Here is a 19,980-nt window from a genome sequence, read left to right as displayed (position 1 = left end):
CAGTTGGGAAGACCTTGCAAGGCCAGGAGTGTCGAGGGCCCAGGTTCCACTGGCAGTTGGGCCCTAAAGTCAGAAGGTTCTGGTGAGGAAACGCTGGTTCCAGAAGAGCCGCTGCCGCCCGGCTGCCCTGCCCGCCTCGCTGTTGTCTAGAGGAGAGCTGTGAGGGCAGGTGCTCCCTCTTCACCCCCCCATGTGCTCCCCGAGGCCTGGAGCCTCCCAGCCGCCCTGGTGTCCAGCTCTGGGCAGCCCAGGGATCCAGGTCCAGGGCCTCTGGGCAGTGGCTGATGCCGTGTAGGTGAGCCTGGGCCACAGAGGTGGGGCCGGTAGGACAGTGTAGGGAGGAGCCTGCACAGGGGTGTGGGCCGTGGGGCGTCCTTGGTGCCCAGGGGCCTCCTCGGGCTGGGCAGGCAGGACGCTGTCCTGCTACTGCGTGTGGGTGCTGCGTGTCCTCAGGCCGGGGCCGGGGCCGGGGCCGGGGCCTCTGAGCTGCATTCCCTGGGGTCGGGCAGCCGGAGCCGAGTCCTCCGGGGACCAGGCTTTGTGACTCCGCTGGACGGGCCAGGGTGAGCCCGGTGCACACGCTCAGTCGCCGCAGTGATTGGGGTCCCTGTGCCCTAAGCTCCACCGGGAGCCAGCCCCCTCTAGCAGCCCGGAGGCACCTTCCTGCGGAGCTGGCTACTAGCAACCCCTCGTCGGGGGCTTCACCCCTTTCCCAAACGAGCACTGTCACCCTGGGGGACCCGGGGCTCCCCCCGGAGGAAGGACTGGCCAGCCCCGAGCTCCTGAGCCTGGAGGAGAACTCCGAGAACTATGAGTCCAGCCACCTGGCATCTGCCACCTCCGTCCCGGAGCGGGACTCGCCTGGGCACTGGAGGCAGCTGGAGCAGTGGTGAGCCTGAGCGGGGGGTGGGGGGGGGAGCCGCACCACCCCCCGACCCCCCCCACCCCCCAGCACGCGAGCCCGATGCGGCCTACTCCTCACCCCGGCAGGGTGGCCGACCTGCAGGCAGAGGTGGCGTCCCTGCGGGGACACAAGGACCGCTGCGAGCGAGCCATGCTGAGCCTGCTCCGGGAGATGCTCCAGCTGCGGGCCTGTGGGCAGCTGCAGGACGCAGAGCTCAAGAGGCTGCAGCAGGACGTGCGGCAGGCGGTCCAGGCACCCGACAAGGAGGCCCTGGAGGTGAGCTGGCACCGTGCGTGCCCGGGCTCCCCGGCTCCCGGCCCGGGGCTGGTCTGTGCTGGCCGGGCTGTGAGTCTCCGCCCCACTGCCTTCCTCACAGTGCCCTGGTGCCCAGAACCAGAACCACATGCAGACCCTGGACAAGAGGTACCTCCCCCCCGCCACCAGTGGCGCAGGCCTTAGTGGGGGTCGCGGGCCTCGGGAAAGCAGTGGCCGCGTGGGACCGCAGGGCACCAGCCTGCCCCCTGCTAGCGCTCTCACTCAAGAGTGCAGCTGGGGCCCCGCTCGGAACAGTGTGGGTGTGGACCACGGCGGGAGCCGCCAGCAGCGCCCCTGGGCACCTGAGCCCCGAGGGCAGCCCCAGGGCAGGCCCCAGGCGGCAGCGGCTCTTGTGTGCCAGGCTGGTGGAGGTCCGGGAGGCGCTGACTCAGATCAGGAGAAAGCAGGTGCTCCAGGACTCTGAGCGGAAGGACGCGGAGCAGGAGGCCAGCCTCAGGTGGGTGCCGCCCGCCTCCCTCGGCGGGGGAGCTGGCTCTGGGCCCTGCGTGTGTGCTCGGCGGGTGGGAGTCCGCGGGGAAGGCGTCCCCTCACCCTTGGCGCTGGGCGGCTGGTGGACAGGGTGGAGGGCTCAGACCCCCCTGCCGTGGACACTGTGGGGAAGAGGCTGCAGCCCAGGGTCCCCACTCCCATCTGCTCCTACCTCCCCGTGGGGGCCTCCTGCCTAGCTGGCCTGTGGGTGGGCCCGGGCCTGGGAAGGACTCCAGTGGCTGACATCCCCGCCACCCTCCCTGCTGCTCCCCAGCCGGGCCCCCTGGCCGGCTGCGCTGCTGTGACCTGCCACCGTTGTCCTAGGTGGGCCGAGCTGGCTGGGAAGCTGGAGCAAGAGGAGCAGTTGCGGGAAGCGGCCTGCAGCGCCCTGCAGAAGAGCCAGGATGAGGCGAGCAGGAGGGTGGACCGTGAGGTGGCCAGGATGCAGGTACCAGGGGGGCCGGCAGGGCTCTGGCATCTGGGCAGCCAGGCCAGCGAGCGCCCCCGCCCCGCCCACGGCATGGGACCCGGGGGTGACCCCTAGGTCCTGTGCGGTCCAGCACAAGGCCCCCAGCCACGAGTGGCCCCGTCTGGAAATCAGCTGAGGTTTGAGGCCTCTCAGTCACAGAAGCCACACCTCAGGCACCCAGCGGCCGCGCCGACTGGGGCAGCGCCAAGACGGAGCTCGTCTTTTATCCTGGGAGCTCCCCCATTGGCAGCATCTCCGCCACTGGTCCTTGTCCCCGTCCTGTGACCAGCACCCAGATCAGGAAATAGAACAGCGTAGCCCTGAAGCCCCTTCGTCAGTCACTCTGGGGGCTGGCCCTGCCCCTGGGCCGCTGCAGGTTCCCCTCCTGCATGAGACCCCGGCAGGCAGGGCAGGGGACAGGAGGCAGCCTCCAGACGCAGCCCCCACAACTCTGCAAACAGAGGCCAGGGATCGCGGTACGCACACGGAGGGCGGGGGCGCCGGCCGTGCTCCCCAGCTGCTGCCCACATAGCTTGGCTGCCCAGCTCCCATGGCCTCCCCCTTCCCGGTGCCCGTCGGGAAGCTCATGCTCTGGCTCCCTTGAGGTATTGCCCACCGCCACGGCCTGGAGCTCCAGGAGGCGCTGGGCCTGGGGATTCCTGGCACACCAGGATGCACGTGGAGAGCTTGCCTATTCCCCATGTGCCCCCCAGGCCCAGGTCAGCAAACGGTGACCATCACCTGTTTTCATAAAGTTTTATCGGCACGTGGCCACACCCACTCACGTCCACTCCTGCTTTGGCAGCGTAAGCACAGAGCCCAGGAACTGTGACATAGACCCCGCGTCCCATGAACTTAAAACATCTGCCCTGGGCTCATCACAGAGACGGCTTGCCGCCCCCCTGCTTCCTGCAGACCAGCCTGCATGGGGTGCCAGGCTGGTGGGGCCTCTGGGTGCCCCTGCCCTGCGGCCATGTGAGCGGGTCCGCCGGCCTTCACTCCTCATCTCCAGCACACTCGGACCCTTGATGCAGCTGGAAGGGGGCAGGCGGGGAGGAGAGAGGGGCCCGTTCTGGTCCTGGAGCGCGAGGGCGTGGTGTGTGCATGTGCATGCCCTCATATTCACTCAGCTTCCCCGACTGAGGCTCCCGGCTCAGGCTGCTGTGACCCCCTCCCTGGGTGGCATCTGGCGGTCCGTGTGAGCACCAGGTGTATCCGGGCCCCACATGACCTTGGCCTGGCCCTCTGGGGGGACGTGTGGCCCTGGCCTTGCCTGCTTTCCACCCTGGGGAGGGTGTGGTGGACCCAGCTCTGCTCGGCTCGGGGGCTGCGGGGGACACAGTGCCCAGGGTCCTCCATGACGGACGTGGTTGGGCAAGAAAACAAGTCCCGGATGGCACGGGGGCTGGGGGCGGGCCGGCAGGGGACAGATGAGGACAGTCAGACCACATGGTGACCATGCTGACCTCCCACAGGCCCAGGTGACCAAGCTCGGTGAGGAGATGAGCCTCCGCTTCCTGAAAAGGGAGGCCAAGCTGTGCAGCTTCCTGCAGAAGAGCTTCCTGGCTCTGGAGAAGGTGGGGGCCCGTGGGTCTGCGGCTGGACTGTGCCCCCCACGCCCCTGCTCACCACGCGGGGCCCGTCTCCCCACAGAGAATGAAGGCCTCAGAGAGCACCCGGCTAAAGGCCGAGAGCAGCCTGCGGGGGGAGCTGGACAGCAGGTGTCAGAGGCTTCAGGACCTGGCGGATGAGCGTGCGCAGGCCCTGCAGGGGCAGCAGGAGGTGGGCAGCTCGGGGCCCTGCCGGGGCAGCGGGAGGCCTCCAGGGGACGGCTGGGGGCCCCGGGGGCTCAGGGCCACCCCTGCCCAGCAGCAGGAAGAGTGCCGCCTGCTGGAACAGTGCCGGGACCTGGACCAGGCCGTGATCCAGCTGACCAACTTCGTGCGCCAGAACCAGGTGTCACTGAACCGCATCCTCCTGGCCAAGCAGGAGGCCTGGTGCGTGTCTGAGGCCCCTTTCTCCCCTGAGCCCGGCCTCCTCGCCCAGTCCCAGGGCAGCACGGCCCCTGGGGGGCCTCCTGTTCCCCCGCGGGGGAGCCTGCACGACCCTCTGCTCCCTGGGGTCCCCTGGACGGTCTGGAGCCAGCTGTCAGGCCCCATCCTTGGCCCCGCCTGCGAGGGGACAGCCTCAGCTGAGGGACAGTCCATCTCAAAACCGACCCGCAGGGACAGCAAGGGGCAGGCGGAGGAGAGCCGGGCCGGGGAGCTGGCTGCCTATGTACAGGAGAGCCTGGCAGCCATGCAGCTGGCTGGCGAGCTGGCCCAGCGGGAGGCCCACGGCGCACTGCAGCTGGTGAGGGTGTGGGGCCGGGTCAGTCTCCCCGCGGGGTGCCCCCTCCCCAGGCGGCCACACTCAGCCCATCCCCACCTCCCCTGCAGCTCCGAGAAAAGAGCCAGGCCCTGGAGGAGTCGCTGGCTGAGCTGGGGAAGCAGGTGAAGGACTTGAGTGACCACTTCGTGGCCCTGAGCTGGAGGCTGGACCTGCAGGAACAGATGCTTAGGCTGCGGCTGAGTGAGGTGCACACGGAGCCGGGGGGGTGGCGGTGGGGGGTGGCCGGCAAGGTGGCCCTGCCCTTGGGCTCTTCCCCCTCCTTGCTACCGTGTCATTGACCCGGAGTCCCCACGCCTGAGCATCCACCCTTGAAGCGTGGGGCTCCGTGGCTCCGCGTGAGCTCAGGCTGCACCACTGCCCGCCGTGTCCCTTGCCCATCTCTGGTGTTGCACGGGAAGCCCCATGTGGCCTGTGGGCACAGCCCACCCCGCGGCCCCTGCTGCCTGCTGCTCTGCCTCCTGCTTCTGTGGATTTGCCTATTCTGGATGTTTCCTACAAGGGTTTCCAGACAGTGTGCAACCAGTTTGTCTATTCGTCAGCTGACGGACTCTGGGTCGTCACCTTGCTGGGCAACGCAGGACGTGCTGCTGCGCACGCGTGTCCACTGTGACCTTGGGGCGGGTGCCCCCGGCCTCCCCGAGGCCCCTCTCCTGCGGCCGCGGGCAGGCTGGCGGTCCCAGTCGCTGCTGACTCTGGGTGGCGGGGGCCAAGCCAGGCCTCACGGATGTGGTTCTGCTCAGCCTGGTGGCGCTGCCCGGAGCAGCCAGGTCCCCAGAGAGCAGCTGGCCGTGCCGCCCCAGCATCCTGCCCGGACCGTGTGGAGCGCTCGGCTGCACAGGTTCCACCCTGCTGGGTCCAATTCTGGCTCCAGGAGGCCCCATCCACCTGTCGGCCCCCCTCCGGCCCCCAGCTTCGGTCCTCACTGGGGTCTGTGTTCCAGGCCAAGAGGGAGTGGGAAGGCTTGGAGCAGAAATCCCTGGAAGGCCTGGTCCAGTGTCGGAAGGAGGTCGAGGCGCATCTGAGGGAGGTGTGGGAGCGAGTGGACAGCCTGCCCCGGCAGGTGGGTGAGGGCCAGGGCCGCGGACCCTCAGCCCTGCTCCGCCCCCGGGCCACCCGCCCACCCTGCGTCTGTTGCAGATAGAGGCCGTCTCCGACAAGTGTGTCCTGCGCAAGAGTGACTCAGACCTCAGGATCTCGGCTGAGGGCAAAGCCAGGTGAGGCCCCAGCTCGTGGCCCTGGCCTGCAGGGCTGCAGCAAGCTCTGCTGGGCTCACGGCCTGCTGCACCCCAGCCCTGGGAACCCCCACCAGGTACAGCCCACACAGACCCCTGAGCTTTGCGCTCTGTTCCCCGCTGGGGACTGCCAGGTCCCCCTGCAGAGGAGGCCACACTGAGCCTGCACCCCTGCAGTCCTGCCCTCCTCCCCACCGGCCGCACCCACGCAGAGCCTCCTCTTCCCACAGAGAGTTTGATGTCGAGGCCATGCGGCAGGAGCTGGCTGCGGTGCTCTCATCTGTGCAGCTGCTCAAGGAGGGAAACCCCGGGCGGAAGATCGCCGAGATCCAGGGCCAGCTGGCCACGGTACCCCTGGAGCCCCTGTGCCTGTCACCCCCAGCACTGGGGTTCCTGGGGGCCCCAGACACCCGAGGTCGAGGGGCTCACAGAGCCGGCATGAAGTGGGGGCACCTGCCTGGCCTGCGGCCCCGAGTGCTCGGGGTGGGCAGTCACAGGACAGGAGCCGGCCTGAGTGCTGGCCAGGCCCCTGGTCCCCACCGGGGGGCCAGGGCCACGTGTTAGAGGCCGGCTTCTGCCCCCAGTGACTGGGCGGGGGCCACTGACCGGCGGGCAGACTCGCTGCATCCAGGCCAACACACAGCGGCTGCCTTTAGTTTCAGAACCAAATAATGAAACTGGAGACCAGCATCCAGGACAACAGAACCATCCAGAACCTCAAGTTTAATACAGAAACCAGGCTGGTGAGAGGAGCCCTGTGCCCACCCCACCCCGAGGCCCCAGGGGGCTCCCGGCCCCTCACCCCTGCCGGCCCGGCACCCACTTATGGGCTTCCCCACATCCCTTTGTCTGCACGTCTGGCCCCAGCAGGGTCTCCTGCTAGATAAGAGCCTGGTTTTCCGGAGAGAGAAATCTTGCTGGCCACCCCGTCCTGCCCCGTCCTGTCCTGCCCTGTCCCATCCCATCCTGTCCCATCCGGCCAGATTCCTGCATTCCTGCACGGGCCGCTCCTCATGTGCCCTTGTCTGCAGTGCATGGAGGAGATGGCCAGCCTGCGGGAGAGTGTCCTGCGCCTGCAGAGTGATGAGGGCCCGTGGGCCCTGACGCTGGGCAGCAGGAGGGTCCTTGTGTCCCTGGGGAGGCAGCAGTTCTTCATCAAGGACTCGGCCCTGGGAGAGGCGGTCTCCGTGAACCGCTGGGGCATGTATCAGACCGTGAGGTGGGCAGGGGTGCAGTGGGCAGCCACCTTCCGGGGACCCCTCTGGGCCTGGGGCGGGGCTGGGGAGGCCCCCAGGCCGGTGGGCCTGAGCTGCGTCTCCGGGCAGGTGGCTTCAGTGGAAGGCGGTCCTCATGAGCCTGGTGGCCCCGCGGAGGCCGAGCACGTTCTCGAAGAAGCCCTTCGGCTGGGGGCCTGCCCGCCGGCTCACAGCCTTGCCCCTTTCTCAGAAATAAATGTGCCAGCTCTTGTACCTGTCAGAGTGCCGAGCTCACACCCAGGGCTCAGGGGCACACGCCCAGCGTCCCGCAGCTCCCGCCTGCCCGGGCCCCGCCCAGCCGCAGGTCGTCCTGCCCAGGCCTTGGTGTCCCGGGGCCCCACCTGCTCTGTGCAGCCCCCTGGAGGGTCAGCAGGCACAGGCTCAGGGTCCCTCGGCCCCTGGCCCTGGGCCGCCAAGTGTGCCCTTCACACCTACACGGTGGCCAGCAGAGGAAGTGGCTCTTCCTGCCCTAATCTAGGGAGCAAACAGCGTGTTTACTCACACACTCAGGCAGCACCCCTGTTCCTGCCTCCAAGAAAAGCCTTGCTCATCCCACAGGAGCTGGCCTTGCCACCTGCCGCGGGGCCTGGAGGAGGGGCCGCCCTAGGACCAGCCAGGGGGGCAGGCAGTGGGGAGAGCTTTGCTGCCCACCTGGGACCTCGGGGCTGCTCTGGGGGGCACATGGGCCTTGCACAGAGCAGGCAGTGTGTAGACCCCCTGAGCCCACAGCCTTTGGGGTGCGGGGCTCCTGCCCGGTCCTCCCCTCCTGGGGGCAGAACTCCGAGGGCTAAGGGCCGGGGTGCCTGGGACTGCAGCTCCTGCCCCTTCCCTGCCCAGGTGGCCTGTGGTGGTGGCAGCTCCAGGCCCCGGACGGCCCAGGAGGCCCCCTACCTGAGCTGACTTGTCCTCAGGTAGGCCAGTGTGGTCGCAAGGCCCCTGTGGCTCCAGAGAGAGCAGTGACAGTCCGCACACCTTAGGGAAGGAGACGTGTGCCGCCCCCACATGCCCCACGGAGCCTGGCCCGCTCGCTAGGCCTCGGCCAGCTGCGCGCCGTCCAGGGCTGGGGCCCCTCCCCCGGGCAGCTCAGGGCCCGTCTCCACTGCCCAGCTGGCCAGCAGGTCGCTGAAGTCAGGGGTGCCGGGGCGGAGTAGGCCCAGGGGGCTGGGGGCCGGCTCCTCCCAGAAGGACAGAGGCAGCTTCCTCTGGGTCATGGGGACAATGTGGCCGTATTTGCGCTCCAGCCTGAGCCACCGGCCGGGCGCCCCGGGCCCCGGGTACTGCCGCAGCCCGTAGTCGAAGAGCTCGGCCAGGGGCCCCAGCCCACGCGTGCACCCCTCGGGACCCCTGGGGGACAGGACCCCGGGCTCCGCGGCCTCATCGCCGTCTGGGGGCCCCCCGGGGGCCAGGCGTGCCGCGTCAGCACCCTGGGGGTCCCGGGCCGAGCTGTCGTCCGCATAGATGTCGCAGGCGTCCGGGTCCTGCTCCCTGTCCTTGCGGCCGAAGTACCGCTGGATGTCGCCACTGATGAGCTCAGAGAAGCGCAGCAGCTGCAGGGGCGTCTCGGGGCTGCTGGGCCCTGGAGGGGCTGCTTCGGGGGCCCACCCCGAGGCCTGGAGCGCCGGGCTGCGGCCCCCCAGCCCCTCCACCTGCGGCTGCTCCTCGTCCTCCTCCTCGTCCTCCTCCTCCTCGTCCTCGTCCTCGTCCTCGTCCTCAGAAGGGCCCTGGGGCTCCGGGTCTGGGGGCAGGAAGGGTCGGCGGGTGGACAGGGGCAGCTGGAAGTCACAGAGAGGCCGGATCACGCCCGCGGCCATCTCCTTAGCCTGAGCTCCGGGGACAGCAGGTGTGGCTGCGGAGGAGGCAGAGGGGGGCAGGTTAGCCGTCGCTCCCCCCTGCGCTTGGACGGCGCCGTGTTCAGAAGCCCCGGGGTTCAGGTTTGGAGAGATGTTGGGGGCCGAGCGCCGCAGGGGTGCAGGGACGGTTCTGCATCCAGGGGCCTGCCCCCTGAGGTGGCCCCTGGGAGCCGAGCCTGGCTGCCTCGACCAGGGCACTAGGTCCAGGGCCCAGAGCCTTGGTGGCCTTGGAGGCCTCGGGGGTCGGGGACAGGCTCAGGGCCGCGGGGCGTAGTGAAGGCAGTGCCGGCCCCAGGCTTCCTGCCCTCCCTGCCCAGGCGGGTGAAAGAGACCCGGGACCCCGGGGTTTGGGGGGGATGGGATGCAGGGAAGGTGTGTGGGTCTGCGGCTCAGCCAGGGCGAGGTGGGCAGGGTGGCACTTGGGGGAGGTGACCGTGGCTCCTGGGGATGAGTGCCGGGGCAGCTCGCAGCCGGGATGCCCCCATTGCCCCCTGGCAGGAAGAGAAGAAAGGGAGGGCGCTGAGGAGAGGGAGAGGGGGCTCCCAGCTTGTCAGAACCCCCACCCCAGGGAGGCTGGGCGAGTCCCAGCGTTGCTCAGAGTCAGGCGACCTGGGGAGGGCAGGGCCCCCTCCCACCGTCTCCCTGTGGGGGAGGGGGCGTACCCCAGCCTCTGGCTCCCTCCCTCCCCAGCCCCGCCCCTTCCCTTATGCGCACCCCCAGCTCCACGGGCGGCCGTCCTGGGGGGGTCCGCACAGCCCACCTGGCCAGGAGGCCCCGGCTTTCCCGGGAGGGGTGGGGGGGGCGCGGACCCCTGTGGCCAGTGCCAGCACCCTCCTGGCCACCGCCCAGGCCGGCTCCTACCTGCTGAGGCCTGCAGCTCCTGCGGGGCAGGCCCACCTCCACCTGGGCCCAAGCATTTATAGCCGGGCTCTGGGACCTGCCGGGCTGGCAAATATTTGGTGACGGCATTGTCATCGCAGACTGGGCAAATAGAGCCCGTTTGCTTTAGCGCCCAGCAACCAGGGCCCTGCGGGGGGAGCCCCAACCTGCCCGGGGACCGTGGAGTGTCTGCTGCAGGTCCAGCTGGCTCACACCCGGGGCCGAGGACCCTTATCTCAGCCGCTGATGGGGACCCAGACCAAGCCTTGTCAAATAGGCGGAAAATTAAATTTCATGCTATTTTAACTTCTGGAGTAGCCTTCTCTAGAGGACATCCTGCTTCCGTGGTTCTCTGGGTAAACGGTGCTCCATTCTGGCCTGGGAAGGGAGGCCTCCCCCAAGGGCCCTCCCAGCACCGGGTCCCCCCAGGTGCTGCGGCCCGCCCCGCCCCAGGCATGGCTGTAAGGAAGACCCTGCACCACTGACCCCCTCCCCCGCATCCAGCCTCCTGTCGCTCTCCCCATCCAGAGCTGCAGGGGTGTTGCAGCCTCTGCTCCCCCACACAGGCTTCACCCCCGAGGTCCAAGCTGGCCCCCAGTCTCCTTCCCTGGGCCTTGCGGCCCGCACCGCTGCACCCCCTCCTGCCGCTCACCGCCTTCTGTGGGACCCCGGGGGCCTGGTCCGGGCAGGGAATGGGGCTGCAGCTTGGTCACTGCAGCCTCCGCCTGTGTCGGCGCACGGCCATCGCCCGCGTGAGTCTGGGCCCACCCGGGTCATCTCAGCAGCAAAGTCCCTATGTGACGTTCCATTCCGAGGTTCAGGTGGACATAAGTCTGGGGGGACAGCCCTTCACCGGATGTGGCCTCTGCGAGGTGCCTCGCACCCCCCTAGCAGCCCGCCCGGCGCCTGAGTCCCGGCCTCTGAGGCTCAAGTGGTGGCTGCTGGAGGGCTGCCCGGGATCCATGGCCAGGACGGCAGCCCCCCACCCCTGGCATGCCCCGGTGCCCCATTTCCCCTCCAGCGACGGCCTCCCCCTTCCAGGGCTGCCCCCCCAGCCCTGCCTGGGCCCTTCAGACAGGAGACAGCTTCCCTCCCACCTGGTGACACCCTGATACACACGGGGTGCTTGGAGGGCCCAGTGTAGGAGCTCAGAGTCGGGATGCCCAGCTTTGGGGACGTGACAGGGAAGAGGAGCGTCTACCCCCAGGCAAGGGACCCACCTGGGCCAGACTGGTGACTTGCCGCGGTGGGTCCTTGAAGCTATTGGGGTCTGACACCCGGTGGTCTACCTGGCGCAGGGCCCACACAGGGAGACCCCGGGGTTGTGTGGCTCACTGTGCCTCGCTGCGGCCTGTGGGTCACGGCCCGCTGGTCATCACGGCTCCTTCCCCACGTCCCGGGGTGAGGCCGGGACTCCAGTCATCCACCCCAGGGTCCGAGCCATGTGTGCACCTTGGGGCCCAGAACCTGACCTCGGGGCCACCTCAGTTCTGCCCTGAGACGCAGGGCTCGACGATACTGTGGCGCTGGCCATGGGGTGTTGTTCCCCTCTGACCCAGCTCAGCCCCGCGTCAGCCCTGTGGGGACAGCCCAGGACCTCAGGGAGCGGCCACAGCACCCTTGCTGCTCCTCTGGAAGGGCCGGGCCAGGTGGGGGTGGGCCCTTGGGTGCTGGTGCCATTGGCTCGGCTGCCCAGGGAAGGCCGCAGGGACCCCGGGGCACCATCTGGGTGGGGGCTCCAGCCCTCGCGGAGGCCCTGCCCGGCTGGACAGCGCGGGGGCTCTAAGGTGAGAAGCGGCCCTGCCCTGGAGAACGTCCCCTCCTGTGGGACCGGTGGAGGCGCTTCCTCCTGTGCTTGGCTGGTCTGCTGGTGCGCAGGGAACGGCCCAGCCCACCAGGAGCTGGCACCCCTGCGCCTGGTGCCCCGCACATGTCCTCGCTCCAGTCTCCAGGGACGGTGGACATGCCACTTCGTGCAGCAAAGGCCGCTATCGCCACCGCAGGCCCGGGCACGGCAGCTGGGGGCTGTGTGGCACGCCAGGGCTGGTCCAAGCCCTCCGCCTGGGCTCAGCAGCCGCTGGACACCCCCAGTGCCAAGCGTCCACTGCAACGTGGGGCCAGGTGGCCGTGCAAGGGGCTGTGGGTTGGCCCTTCCTGCAGCCGCGGGAGCCCGGGCAGCCCGGCCATGCACCTGTGCCCCTGGGGCTCAGGCGAATCTCCGGGTGAGGATGAGGCTGTCCCCGAGAGGGCTCACCCTTCCCAAGGGCCCGTGTCCCCCGTGCCCCCAGGCCGCCTCTATTCTGGCCTCTGCCGCAGGCCCGCGGTCGGTGGAGCAAGGGGACCTGCCCTGGCGCAGCCACGGGAAGACTGGCCTCAGGGAGCCAGGCCCGGTCCGATCCTGCGGGCACAATCTTGGTGCTTTTTTCTGCCTGACCAGAGACCAAGTAGGAAACCCCAGCCTAGGACAAGGAAATCTTGTTTTGTTTTAAAGATTTTATTTATTCATTCATGAGAGACACACAGAGAGAGGCAAAGACACAAGCAGAGCGAGAAGCAGGCTCCATGCAGGAGGCCGACTTGGGACTCGATCCCAGGACCCCGGGGTCACACCCTGAGCTGAAGACAGATGTTCAACTGCTGAGCCACCCAGGCGTCCCTGGGACAGAGAATTTTAGAGTAGGGGACACACCAGAGCAGATAAAGGTTTAGGAAGAGGAACGTGGGCAGCACAGTGCGGGGTGGGTATCTGGACGAAGGAGGCCTGAGCCTGGAGACCAGGCAGGGTGCTACTGCACTAGTCCCAGCTGTCAGTGATTGGCCACAAAGCACAGCCTGAGGGAGTAAAGGAGGGAGACGGGCATGAGAGGGATCGAAGCAGCAGATGTGAGGTCTCAGCTGGGGCGTCAGTGAATCGTCCCCACCCTGGCCCCTCCCGAGCCCGAGCCACATTCAAGGTGAGCCCAGGAAGGAGTCCAGCAGGTGGAGGCTGAACTCTGGCTTTTGTCACTGACGGGGCTTGGTTGGGGTATGACGGCCTGAGGGGACCCTGGGTTCCTGGAGAGACGCACTTTCCCAGAATCACTGCCCTTACAGGTCCAGCTGGGTGCTGGGGGCCGGGGCCAGGCCAAGGGACGCAGGCGTCCCGAGCCTCCTGCGGCCTGCTGGGACCCCTGCAGTGGGGCTGGGGAGACTGAGGCCCTTGGGCTGCCGGGCTGCGCCCCACACAGGCCCCAGCACCTGCTCCCGGCCAGCTCCGCTGTGGGCGGTGCCAAGCCCTCTGGGGCTCCCCCCCCCAGCCCTGTTGTCAGGCCTCGGTCCCCGGGGAAAACACTCTGTTCTTCCTAAGGCCTGGACCTGCCCGACCCCACGCCCCCATATTGATCTTCCTGGGGGAAAATCAATAGCCCCAATATGTCAGCTCTCAGGTGGCACTACCGCCAACCAGTCCTGGCACTGGGCACACCAGGGCTGGGCCCTCCCCCTCCGTCAGCGAGGCATTAGACCCCAGAGAGGTTCGTCTGTGTGCTTTGAGATAATGAAGGTTGAGGTGTTGGCTCGGCTCTGGGGGGGGGGGTGCAGGCTGTGGGTGGTGCTGGTGGCCGGGGGCACCTGTCACCCAGCACCTGCCGGGGGCGCCTCAGGAGCAGGGTGTCGGGGATCCCTGGGTGGCGCAGCGGTTTGGCGCCTGCCTTTGGCCCAGGGCACGATCCTGGAGACCCGGGATCGAATCCCACGTCGGGCTCCCGGTGCATGGAGCCTGCTTCTCCCTCTGCCTGTGTCTCTGCCTCTCTTTCTCTCTCTGTGACTATCATAAATAAATAAAAAATTAAAAAAAAAAAAAAGGAGCAGGGTGTCGGCTGAGGGGCTCTGGCCTGGGCTGCTTGCTGCCTGCACCCGAGTCCCGGGCCGCCGCCACGGAGCACCAGCACCGGGCATTTCCCACAGTGGGAAGCGCTGCTCCATCGGGGGCCAGGTCCGAGGTGAGGGTGTGGGCAGGCCGCCCTCCGCAGGCCCAGGGAGGCTCCCTTCCAGGCCTTTCTGCCCGCCTTGGGGTGGCTGGCAATCCCAGCTGCTCCCCGGCATGTCTCCACCTGCCGGCCGTGGCCTCCCCAACGTGTCCTCTTTGGAGGACAGCAGTCCCTGGATCTGGGCCTGCCTGGCCCCGGGGACCTCCTTTGACCTTCCCCTGCAGAGACCCTATTTCCAAATAAAGTCATGTGCTGAGGCTCCAAGTGAGCGTGAATTTGGGGGCACAGAGCTCAGCCCGGTACAGCAGCCTGCCGCGTCCCGCGTCCCACCCGGAAGGAGGCTCCAGCCTAGTGTGGGGGGGCCAGCGTCCCTCCCATCGGCTGGCACAGGGGGAGCTGCTGGGTGCATCTGGAGTCTGGGCTTGTCCGCACCCTGTGGGTTCAGAGGCGGCTACAGAACAGTCGGCTCTGTCGCGAGCCTCCGTGGCCCCGCGGCGGCTCGGTGCACTGCTGTCCTCGCAGGTCGCTTCCATCCCACAGGAGGGCCCGCGGCCAGCCCCAGCCCAGCATGGACTCTATCCCCCACCCCCTCCTCGCGCTCTGTTTCAGGTAAATAAAATCTTTAAAAAAAAAAGAAAGATGCTACAGGACCTGTCTCTCGCATAGTGCTTTCACCCACCGCTGAGGCCAAGGGGCAGCAGCAACTGGGGACAGAGGAGGGGTCATTTGGACACATGGATTTGCTTTTTTTTTTTTTTTTTTTTAAGATTTTAGATTTATTTTTTATTTATTTGACAAAGAGACCACAGGCAGGGGGAGCAGCAGAGGGAATGGGGGGGGGGGTGGCAGGCTCCCCATGGAGCAGGGAGCCCACTGGGGAGTCCATCCCAGGACCCCGGGATCACCACCTGATTCCCCCCAGGGTGCCCCTTGTTAAGATTCATGTACTTGAGAGAGTGCACATGCGCACATGCGCGGCAAGGGGGGCAGAGGGACGGGGAGAGGGAATCTCAGGTGCATTCCCTGCTCACCAAGAGCTTGACCCACGGCCCTGTGGGTGCCCCCAGATTTGCTTGCTCTGGACTGTGAGCATGCCCCACTACTCCCAGACCCTAGCCAGGGTGCCCCGAGGGCCCGCGGCAGTCGGGGGGGGGGGGGGGCCTCCGCCGCCTCCAGGCCGTCCCATCCCCCATGGTACAGGGACCAGCATGCCAGGGGAGCACCCGGCAGGCCAGCCACACCTGCGGATGCGCAGGCTCAAGAGGCTAGGTCACTTGTCCCAGGTCTTGTCACCCATCCTTCCCTCCCCCCACCCCGTGTGCCCTCCAGCATCCTCCAGGCGGCCGCTGCGGCCTCAGCGGGCAGCTCCACCAGAACCTCTGAGTGCTGATTTCCGCGCTGGCCCTTCCTGCCACAGCAGGAGTCTCCCCTGCAGGGTGCCCGGCTTTCCCGAGCACCACTTGGCTCGGCGGTGATTGCAGGTGGGCTTCCGAGGCTGAGGCCAAGGAGAGAATATCATCAATATAGAATATCTCTATAAAGACCTGATGCGCGCGGGGAGCTACCTTAGAGGCCTCCCCAGTCAGGACGCCTGCCCACACCTGCGTCACACGTGTGCTCTGTGACCGAGGGGCCGCATTCCTCAGTGTTAACACCACAGCTCTCGCCTATACCCTAACCTGCAACCTTCGGAGCTTTTACAAGATCTAAACCTGCACAAGACTCGTGCAGACAGTTCACTGTGCAGCGCACTTCCTCCCCCCAGAAGGTCCGCTTCCCGGCAGCTCTCCTAACTCGGATCCGGATCAAACTCTCGATTTTCTTCTTATCGTGGGCTGCTCTCTCTGGCAAGGCTGCGCGGCCGGGGTGGAACAGGTGGGGTGGGGCCCAGGGAGGGGGACCCGGCACACAGGTGCCTCTGTTGACACAGCAGCTCCAACACGGTCCTGGGCTGGGAGCGGAGCTGCCGCGGGCAGGAGGGGCCGTTCCGGCGTGCGGGGGCCTCCCAGATGTTGCTGAGCTGGGAACATCTACAGCCGCCACCCTGGCCCCACAGTCCGGGCTGTCCCCGGGCGGGGGCGGGGCCCGGGCGCAGGTGCAGGAAAGGGGAGCTCCAGGGGCACGGATGCCGCGTGCGGACGCAGCGAATCTGCTGGAGACACCGAGGCACCCCCTGCACGACCGTGACGATGCCCGGACGCCCCGCGGGGTCTTCCGCCAGGAAAGCGCAGCAGAGCCAAGGCGGGTGTGCTCCGAGGACGAGAGCTCCAGCAGCCCCCCTCGGGGCAGAGCGGGAGCCCCGGGACAGCCCGCGGTCACGGTCCCCGCCCCCCCCGGACCGTGCATGAGCCTGCTGCAGCCCGGGACCGGCCCGAGGTGGAGCACTGCGCCTGGACGCCGTTCCGCAGCGGCCCGGGGCTCCGGGATGCATGTGGCGCCCGCGACCTCGCTGCAGCCGGACTCAGCACCCGGGCACCGCAAGGCTCCGTCCCCACCGGCCAGCGGGCGAACTACATTTCCCGGCATGCCCTAGCGGCCAGCCTGGGACGGCCGGCTGCGACGGAAGAGGCCGCCTGAGAGCGCGCGTCATTTCCGCCGCGCGAGGGGGCCCACGTTCGGGAGTCGTGAACGGAGGCCTCGAACGGCGTCCGGTTTCCGGTTTCGCGCGTCGGAAGTGACGCAAGCGGGCCGCGCCGCGGAGTGCGGAGGCCGGGTCGCGATGAGCGGCGTCCTGTGCGCGCCAGCGGCCGGGTGAGCGGAGCGGCTCGTCGGGGGCGCCGAGGGCGGGGGCGGGCGGCGGGCGCGCTCACGGCTGTCTCTGTTCCAGGGCCGTCCGGGCGGCGAGGTTCGTGCGCTGGGCTTCCCGAACCCCGCGGTCGCCGCGCGCCACCGAGGGCGACGAGGAGGACGAGGCTGACCGCCCCATCCAGTTCTCGTCCAGTAGGGCGCACCCAGCGCGCTGGTCGGTGCAGCACTCCCTGGGGCAGGGGCAGCAGCGGCCCTGGTGGCGGGTGCTGCCCTTCAGCCTGACCCTCATGGCCTTGGTGGTCTGGTGCTTCCTGCGGCAGGAGACCGGCACCGACCGGTGGTTGAGACGGGTGCTGGGCGAGGAGGCGGCGGAGCCCGCGGACAGCGCGCGGGAGCCCGGAGCTGCGGCCGGGGAGCGGGCGCGCAGCTAGCGGGGTGCTCGCGGAGGCCGCCCCGCGCGGACCGAGCGCCCCGGCGTGGAGCACCCGAGCGCCGCCCGGCGCCCGCGGCCGAAGGACGGGTCCTTTTCAGATCCGCAGTGGAGGTTTTACCCGCCTCGTGTGCTGCCGGGTCTGCGGCGCGCCCCGCTGCAACAGCATCCCGTTTCCAGGGCCAGCCGGGTGACACTGGGGAGCCAGGTGGTGCGTCACCCGCCTTCCGAGACCGTCGCGGGCCGGCCTCACAGCTCGCGGCCTACCGGAGTGCGTAGATTGGATGTCACTTTCACGGACTAACAACCTGACACTTTTGATTTGGTCACGTGGCATTAAGCCAGTCCTCTTCCCCTCCCTCCTTTTTGCATCTTATTAAAAAGAAAAACATACACACACCAAAAAACCAAAAAGGGAGGCTGTTTGAGTCGTTTTCAGTTCCTTCGTTTTTTTTTTTTTTTCCCCAGATTAAGTAGGAACCGAGCAAAGAAGTCTCCGTGGTATTTGTGGGATTTACACCTGATCTTAGCCAAAAGGCCGAGAAGCGATTTTTGTGGGATTTACAAACAGTGCCAGAAATGTTGAACTTTCTCAGCTCTACAGATTTTTTTTTATTTTTAGCAAGGTAACAGTTTTCTGAGTAGAGTTGAGACTGAGAAGTATGTCTTTTGAGAAACTGCAGGGAGTGTTTTTAGGCATCTAAATGATCACACTCTCAAGGACTGCTTAGTAAGAAACTGCAATTGTGAATTAAATGCAAAATGCACACAAGGAAGCTTGTATTTGCTTAGGCCTCTCGTGGAAGGTTTCTTGTCTGCACGTCTCTGGTGCCAAAGTCACCTGGAGAGTTCTTTTCTTCAGGTGTGTGAAGCTGCTGGCTCCCTGGCAGTGTGCTGGCTTCCCGGGGGTCTCCGCATCCCTCCCACCTCATAAACCATGCTTGGCAGGGAAGTGGGATCCATACAAGTATGTCCCTTACTGAAAGACAGACCAAGGTGTGGAAAGATTGACCTGACGTAGCTCAGGCTGCATTGTTTTCCTGGCAGGAACAAATATCCAAGCTGTCCCTTCTCTATGTGAACATGTGGTTATCTGTTTGATGGGGAACTGTTCTGTTTGAGCAACAGTCATTGAAACCTGAACCCTGATTTTTCTCTCTCTGGTTCCTGCAGAGAATAAAAAAAGGTCAGACCTAATAAAAATCATTTTTGTTTTAATTAAAATTCTCATAGGACAACAGCCATGTGGTTTATTTGGAAAAGTTAGACACTGTGATAAGCAGAAGGAAGAGAATCGGAAACCGTAATAATCCCGCCACCTAGAGAAAAACACGTGGAAACTGTTGTTGACTTTTCCCGATTGTTTTTGTGCTTATAAATACACAGCTTTTCAAAGCACTGGGGTGGGTAGTACTGCTTTTGGTGCTGTAGTTGGGATTATGTGGTTTGGGACGTGTGGCTTCAGACGTGGGTGGGCCTTGTCACCAGCCAGAGGAGGCAGAGGAAGACTGAGGCCAGCTGGCCACAGTGAGCCGGCCCCGCCAAGGGGCAGCAGCACAGCAAGTGGACGTGTCACTAAATCCTTTCTGTCTTTCCTCTGTTTTTGTACTGTGCTCATCTTGCTCAGCCACGCGGTCTTCGGGGTCACCAGCATTGGGGGTTTCTGCTCGGAACCTGTCTGCCCACTCCATGGGCTCTAACTTATTTTAATTTGCTTTTTAAGAAAATTTTTAATTGCGAGCCAGGTTGAACATTTTCAAAAATGTCTCCTGCCACATATTCACCAAACTGTGTCCTGGGCCCAGGTTCTCCCTCCTGCAGTGCACGTCCTGCCCCCCCACGGGTCCGTTGAGCCAGGACCCTGCAGCTGGGGCTTGCTCCCCTGCGAGCCCCCCACCCTCCCGCTGACGCCACCTGGACCCTCAGCCGCTCGCGGTTTTTTTTTTTTTTGTAAGAGTCCGCCTTATTGATCCATAATCCACATGCTGTTCCGTCTCTCACTTAAAGTGTACAATGAAAAACAAGTTTCGTACGCTCACTTGGGGCAGCCGAGACCACGATCTAATTTGGGGCCCCGTTCGCACCCCTCCGAGGACAGCAGGGTGGCCCTCGGCTGTGGCCCGCGTCTCGCACATGCGGCCCCAGGCAGCCGCGTCCAGCCCCTGCGGCCCCCGCTCCCAGCCGGGCTCGGGGCGCGAGATGCCCGCGCGGGGGACCTGCCGCAGGGCGCCACAGGGCTAGCCGGAGCCGAGGGAGTGCGGGGGGAGGGCCGGCGGGGGGCGCAGGGCGCGGGTCGTGCCCCGGGGGCGGGGCGCGGAGCTGGGGGCGTGTCCCCGCGCAGCCGGACCGTAGCCGGGTCGGTGTGGGGTCGGCGGGGCGGGGCGGGGCGGGGCGGGGGCGCGGGGGGCTCGGCGCGGGGGGAGATCCGGAGGGGCGGGGGCGGGCCCGCCTGGCGCATGCGCGCTGCATTGTTTTGACTGAAAATGCCGTCGGTTTCGAAAGCGGCGGCGGCGGCGCTGAGCGGGTCCCCCCCGCAGACGGAGAAGCCGACCCACTACAGGTCAGTGGCCGCGCGGGCCGCGGCGGGGCGGGGGCGGCCCCTGCGCCTCCCGGCCGGCGCCCCGCGCCCCTGGGCCTGGGGCCCCGCGCCGCCCCCGCCCCCGCCCCCCGCCCGGCCTCGGAGGGGCGCCTGTCCCGGGGCGGGAGACGGCACCGCGGGGTCGCACCTTGGGGGGCGGGGGCGGGGGGAGCGCGGCCGCCTGGACTCGGGCTGCCTCCCTGGGTCGCGGCGGGCCTGGGTCGCTTTGCGGCGCCGGGGCCCGGGGGCGGGGTGGGGGCGCCCGTGAGTCGAGGAGGGGTCGCACCTCGGGCCGGGGTGGCTGGCTGCCTGCGCCCCGAGGAACGCTCCGGGACGGGGGCGGCCGTTTGGGGTCACCCGCCTGCAGAGGGGCGGCCGCTCCTGAGGTTGGGGCACCCGGCTTGCGGGGTCCGGTCCCCGCCCTCGAGTCCCCGAGGCCGCCCGCCGGCGGCGGTGGCGGAGGAAGCGACC

General features: G+C 67.0%; 4 protein-coding genes across 8 annotated transcripts in view; 3 read left to right on the top strand and 1 right to left on the bottom strand.

The window, feature by feature from the left end:
• Window positions 1-284: 284 nt before the first annotated feature.
• On the top strand, window positions 285-7,269 carry CCDC154 (coiled-coil domain containing 154). Its single transcript, XM_077907038.1, has 17 exons — window positions 285-291; window positions 487-889; window positions 991-1,180; window positions 1,281-1,327; window positions 1,581-1,676; window positions 2,033-2,156; window positions 3,653-3,754; window positions 3,831-3,959; window positions 4,047-4,174; window positions 4,403-4,529; window positions 4,616-4,753; window positions 5,509-5,628; window positions 5,706-5,782; window positions 6,031-6,148; window positions 6,457-6,543; window positions 6,832-7,019; window positions 7,126-7,269. The coding sequence occupies exons 1-17, from the start codon at window positions 285-287 to the stop codon at window positions 7,250-7,252; spliced, it is 2,208 nt and encodes a 735-aa protein (XP_077763164.1). The 3' UTR covers window positions 7,253-7,269.
• On the bottom strand, window positions 6,491-10,070 carry PERCC1 (proline and glutamate rich with coiled coil 1). 2 transcript variants are annotated; one of them, XM_077906088.1, is made up of 2 exons: window positions 9,768-10,070; window positions 6,491-9,397 (listed from the first exon to the last, which is right to left on the bottom strand). In XM_077906088.1, the coding sequence occupies exon 2, from the start codon at window positions 8,865-8,867 to the stop codon at window positions 8,085-8,087; it is 783 nt and encodes a 260-aa protein (XP_077762214.1). In that variant the 5' UTR covers window positions 8,868-9,397; window positions 9,768-10,070; the 3' UTR covers window positions 6,491-8,084. The 2 variants fall into 2 exon arrangements, with proteins under 2 accessions (XP_077762214.1, XP_077762215.1); XM_077906089.1 differs by having other exon boundaries at window positions 6,491-8,902.
• Window positions 10,071-16,343: 6,273 nt separating this feature from the next.
• Window positions 16,344-18,169, top strand: UQCC4 (ubiquinol-cytochrome c reductase complex assembly factor 4). Its single transcript, XM_077906091.1, has 2 exons — window positions 16,344-16,504; window positions 16,581-18,169. Exons 1-2 carry the CDS (start codon window positions 16,473-16,475, stop codon window positions 16,930-16,932), a joined length of 384 nt encoding a protein of 127 aa, XP_077762217.1. The 5' UTR covers window positions 16,344-16,472; the 3' UTR covers window positions 16,933-18,169.
• Window positions 18,170-19,353: 1,184 nt separating this feature from the next.
• The window catches only part of UNKL (unk like zinc finger), a 29,680-nt gene continuing 29,053 nt past the window's right edge, over window positions 19,354-19,980 (top strand). For 3 of the 4 annotated variants that reach the window (XM_077906069.1, XM_077906070.1, XM_077906068.1), the window contains exon 1: window positions 19,354-19,491. In XM_077906069.1, coding sequence (XP_077762195.1) covers window positions 19,415-19,491 — 77 coding nt within the window. In that variant the 5' untranslated portion in view covers window positions 19,354-19,414. The remainder of the gene's footprint in view (window positions 19,492-19,980) is intronic. The other variant, XM_077906071.1, reaches the window with a different exon arrangement.

Source organism: Canis aureus, chromosome 8 (genome assembly GCF_053574225.1).
Source record: "Canis aureus isolate CA01 chromosome 8, VMU_Caureus_v.1.0, whole genome shotgun sequence".
In the NCBI taxonomy this organism is placed as follows: Eukaryota; Metazoa; Chordata; class Mammalia; order Carnivora; family Canidae; genus Canis; species Canis aureus.
The sequence above is the reverse complement of the archived record's forward strand: the minus strand, read 5'-3'. Positions and strand labels throughout refer to the sequence as shown.

Excerpts from the sequence above, each read along its gene's own strand:
- CCDC154 (XM_077907038.1), top strand. Across the intron at positions 3,960-4,046 it reads CCCTGCAGGGGCAGCAGGAG|CAGCAGGAAGAGTGCCGCCT; the intron begins GTGGGCAGCTCG and ends ACCCCTGCCCAG. Across the intron at positions 5,629-5,705 it reads TGGACAGCCTGCCCCGGCAG|ATAGAGGCCGTCTCCGACAA; the intron begins GTGGGTGAGGGC and ends CGTCTGTTGCAG.
- UQCC4 (XM_077906091.1), top strand. The coding sequence starts at position 16,473 with ATGAGCGGCGTCCTGTGCGCGCCAGCGGCCGG. Across the intron at positions 16,505-16,580 it reads CTGTGCGCGCCAGCGGCCGG|GGCCGTCCGGGCGGCGAGGT; the intron begins GTGAGCGGAGCG and ends TCTCTGTTCCAG.
- PERCC1 (XM_077906088.1), bottom strand. The coding sequence starts at position 8,867 with ATGGCCGCGGGCGTGATCCGGCCTCTCTGTGACTTCCAGCTGCCCCTG.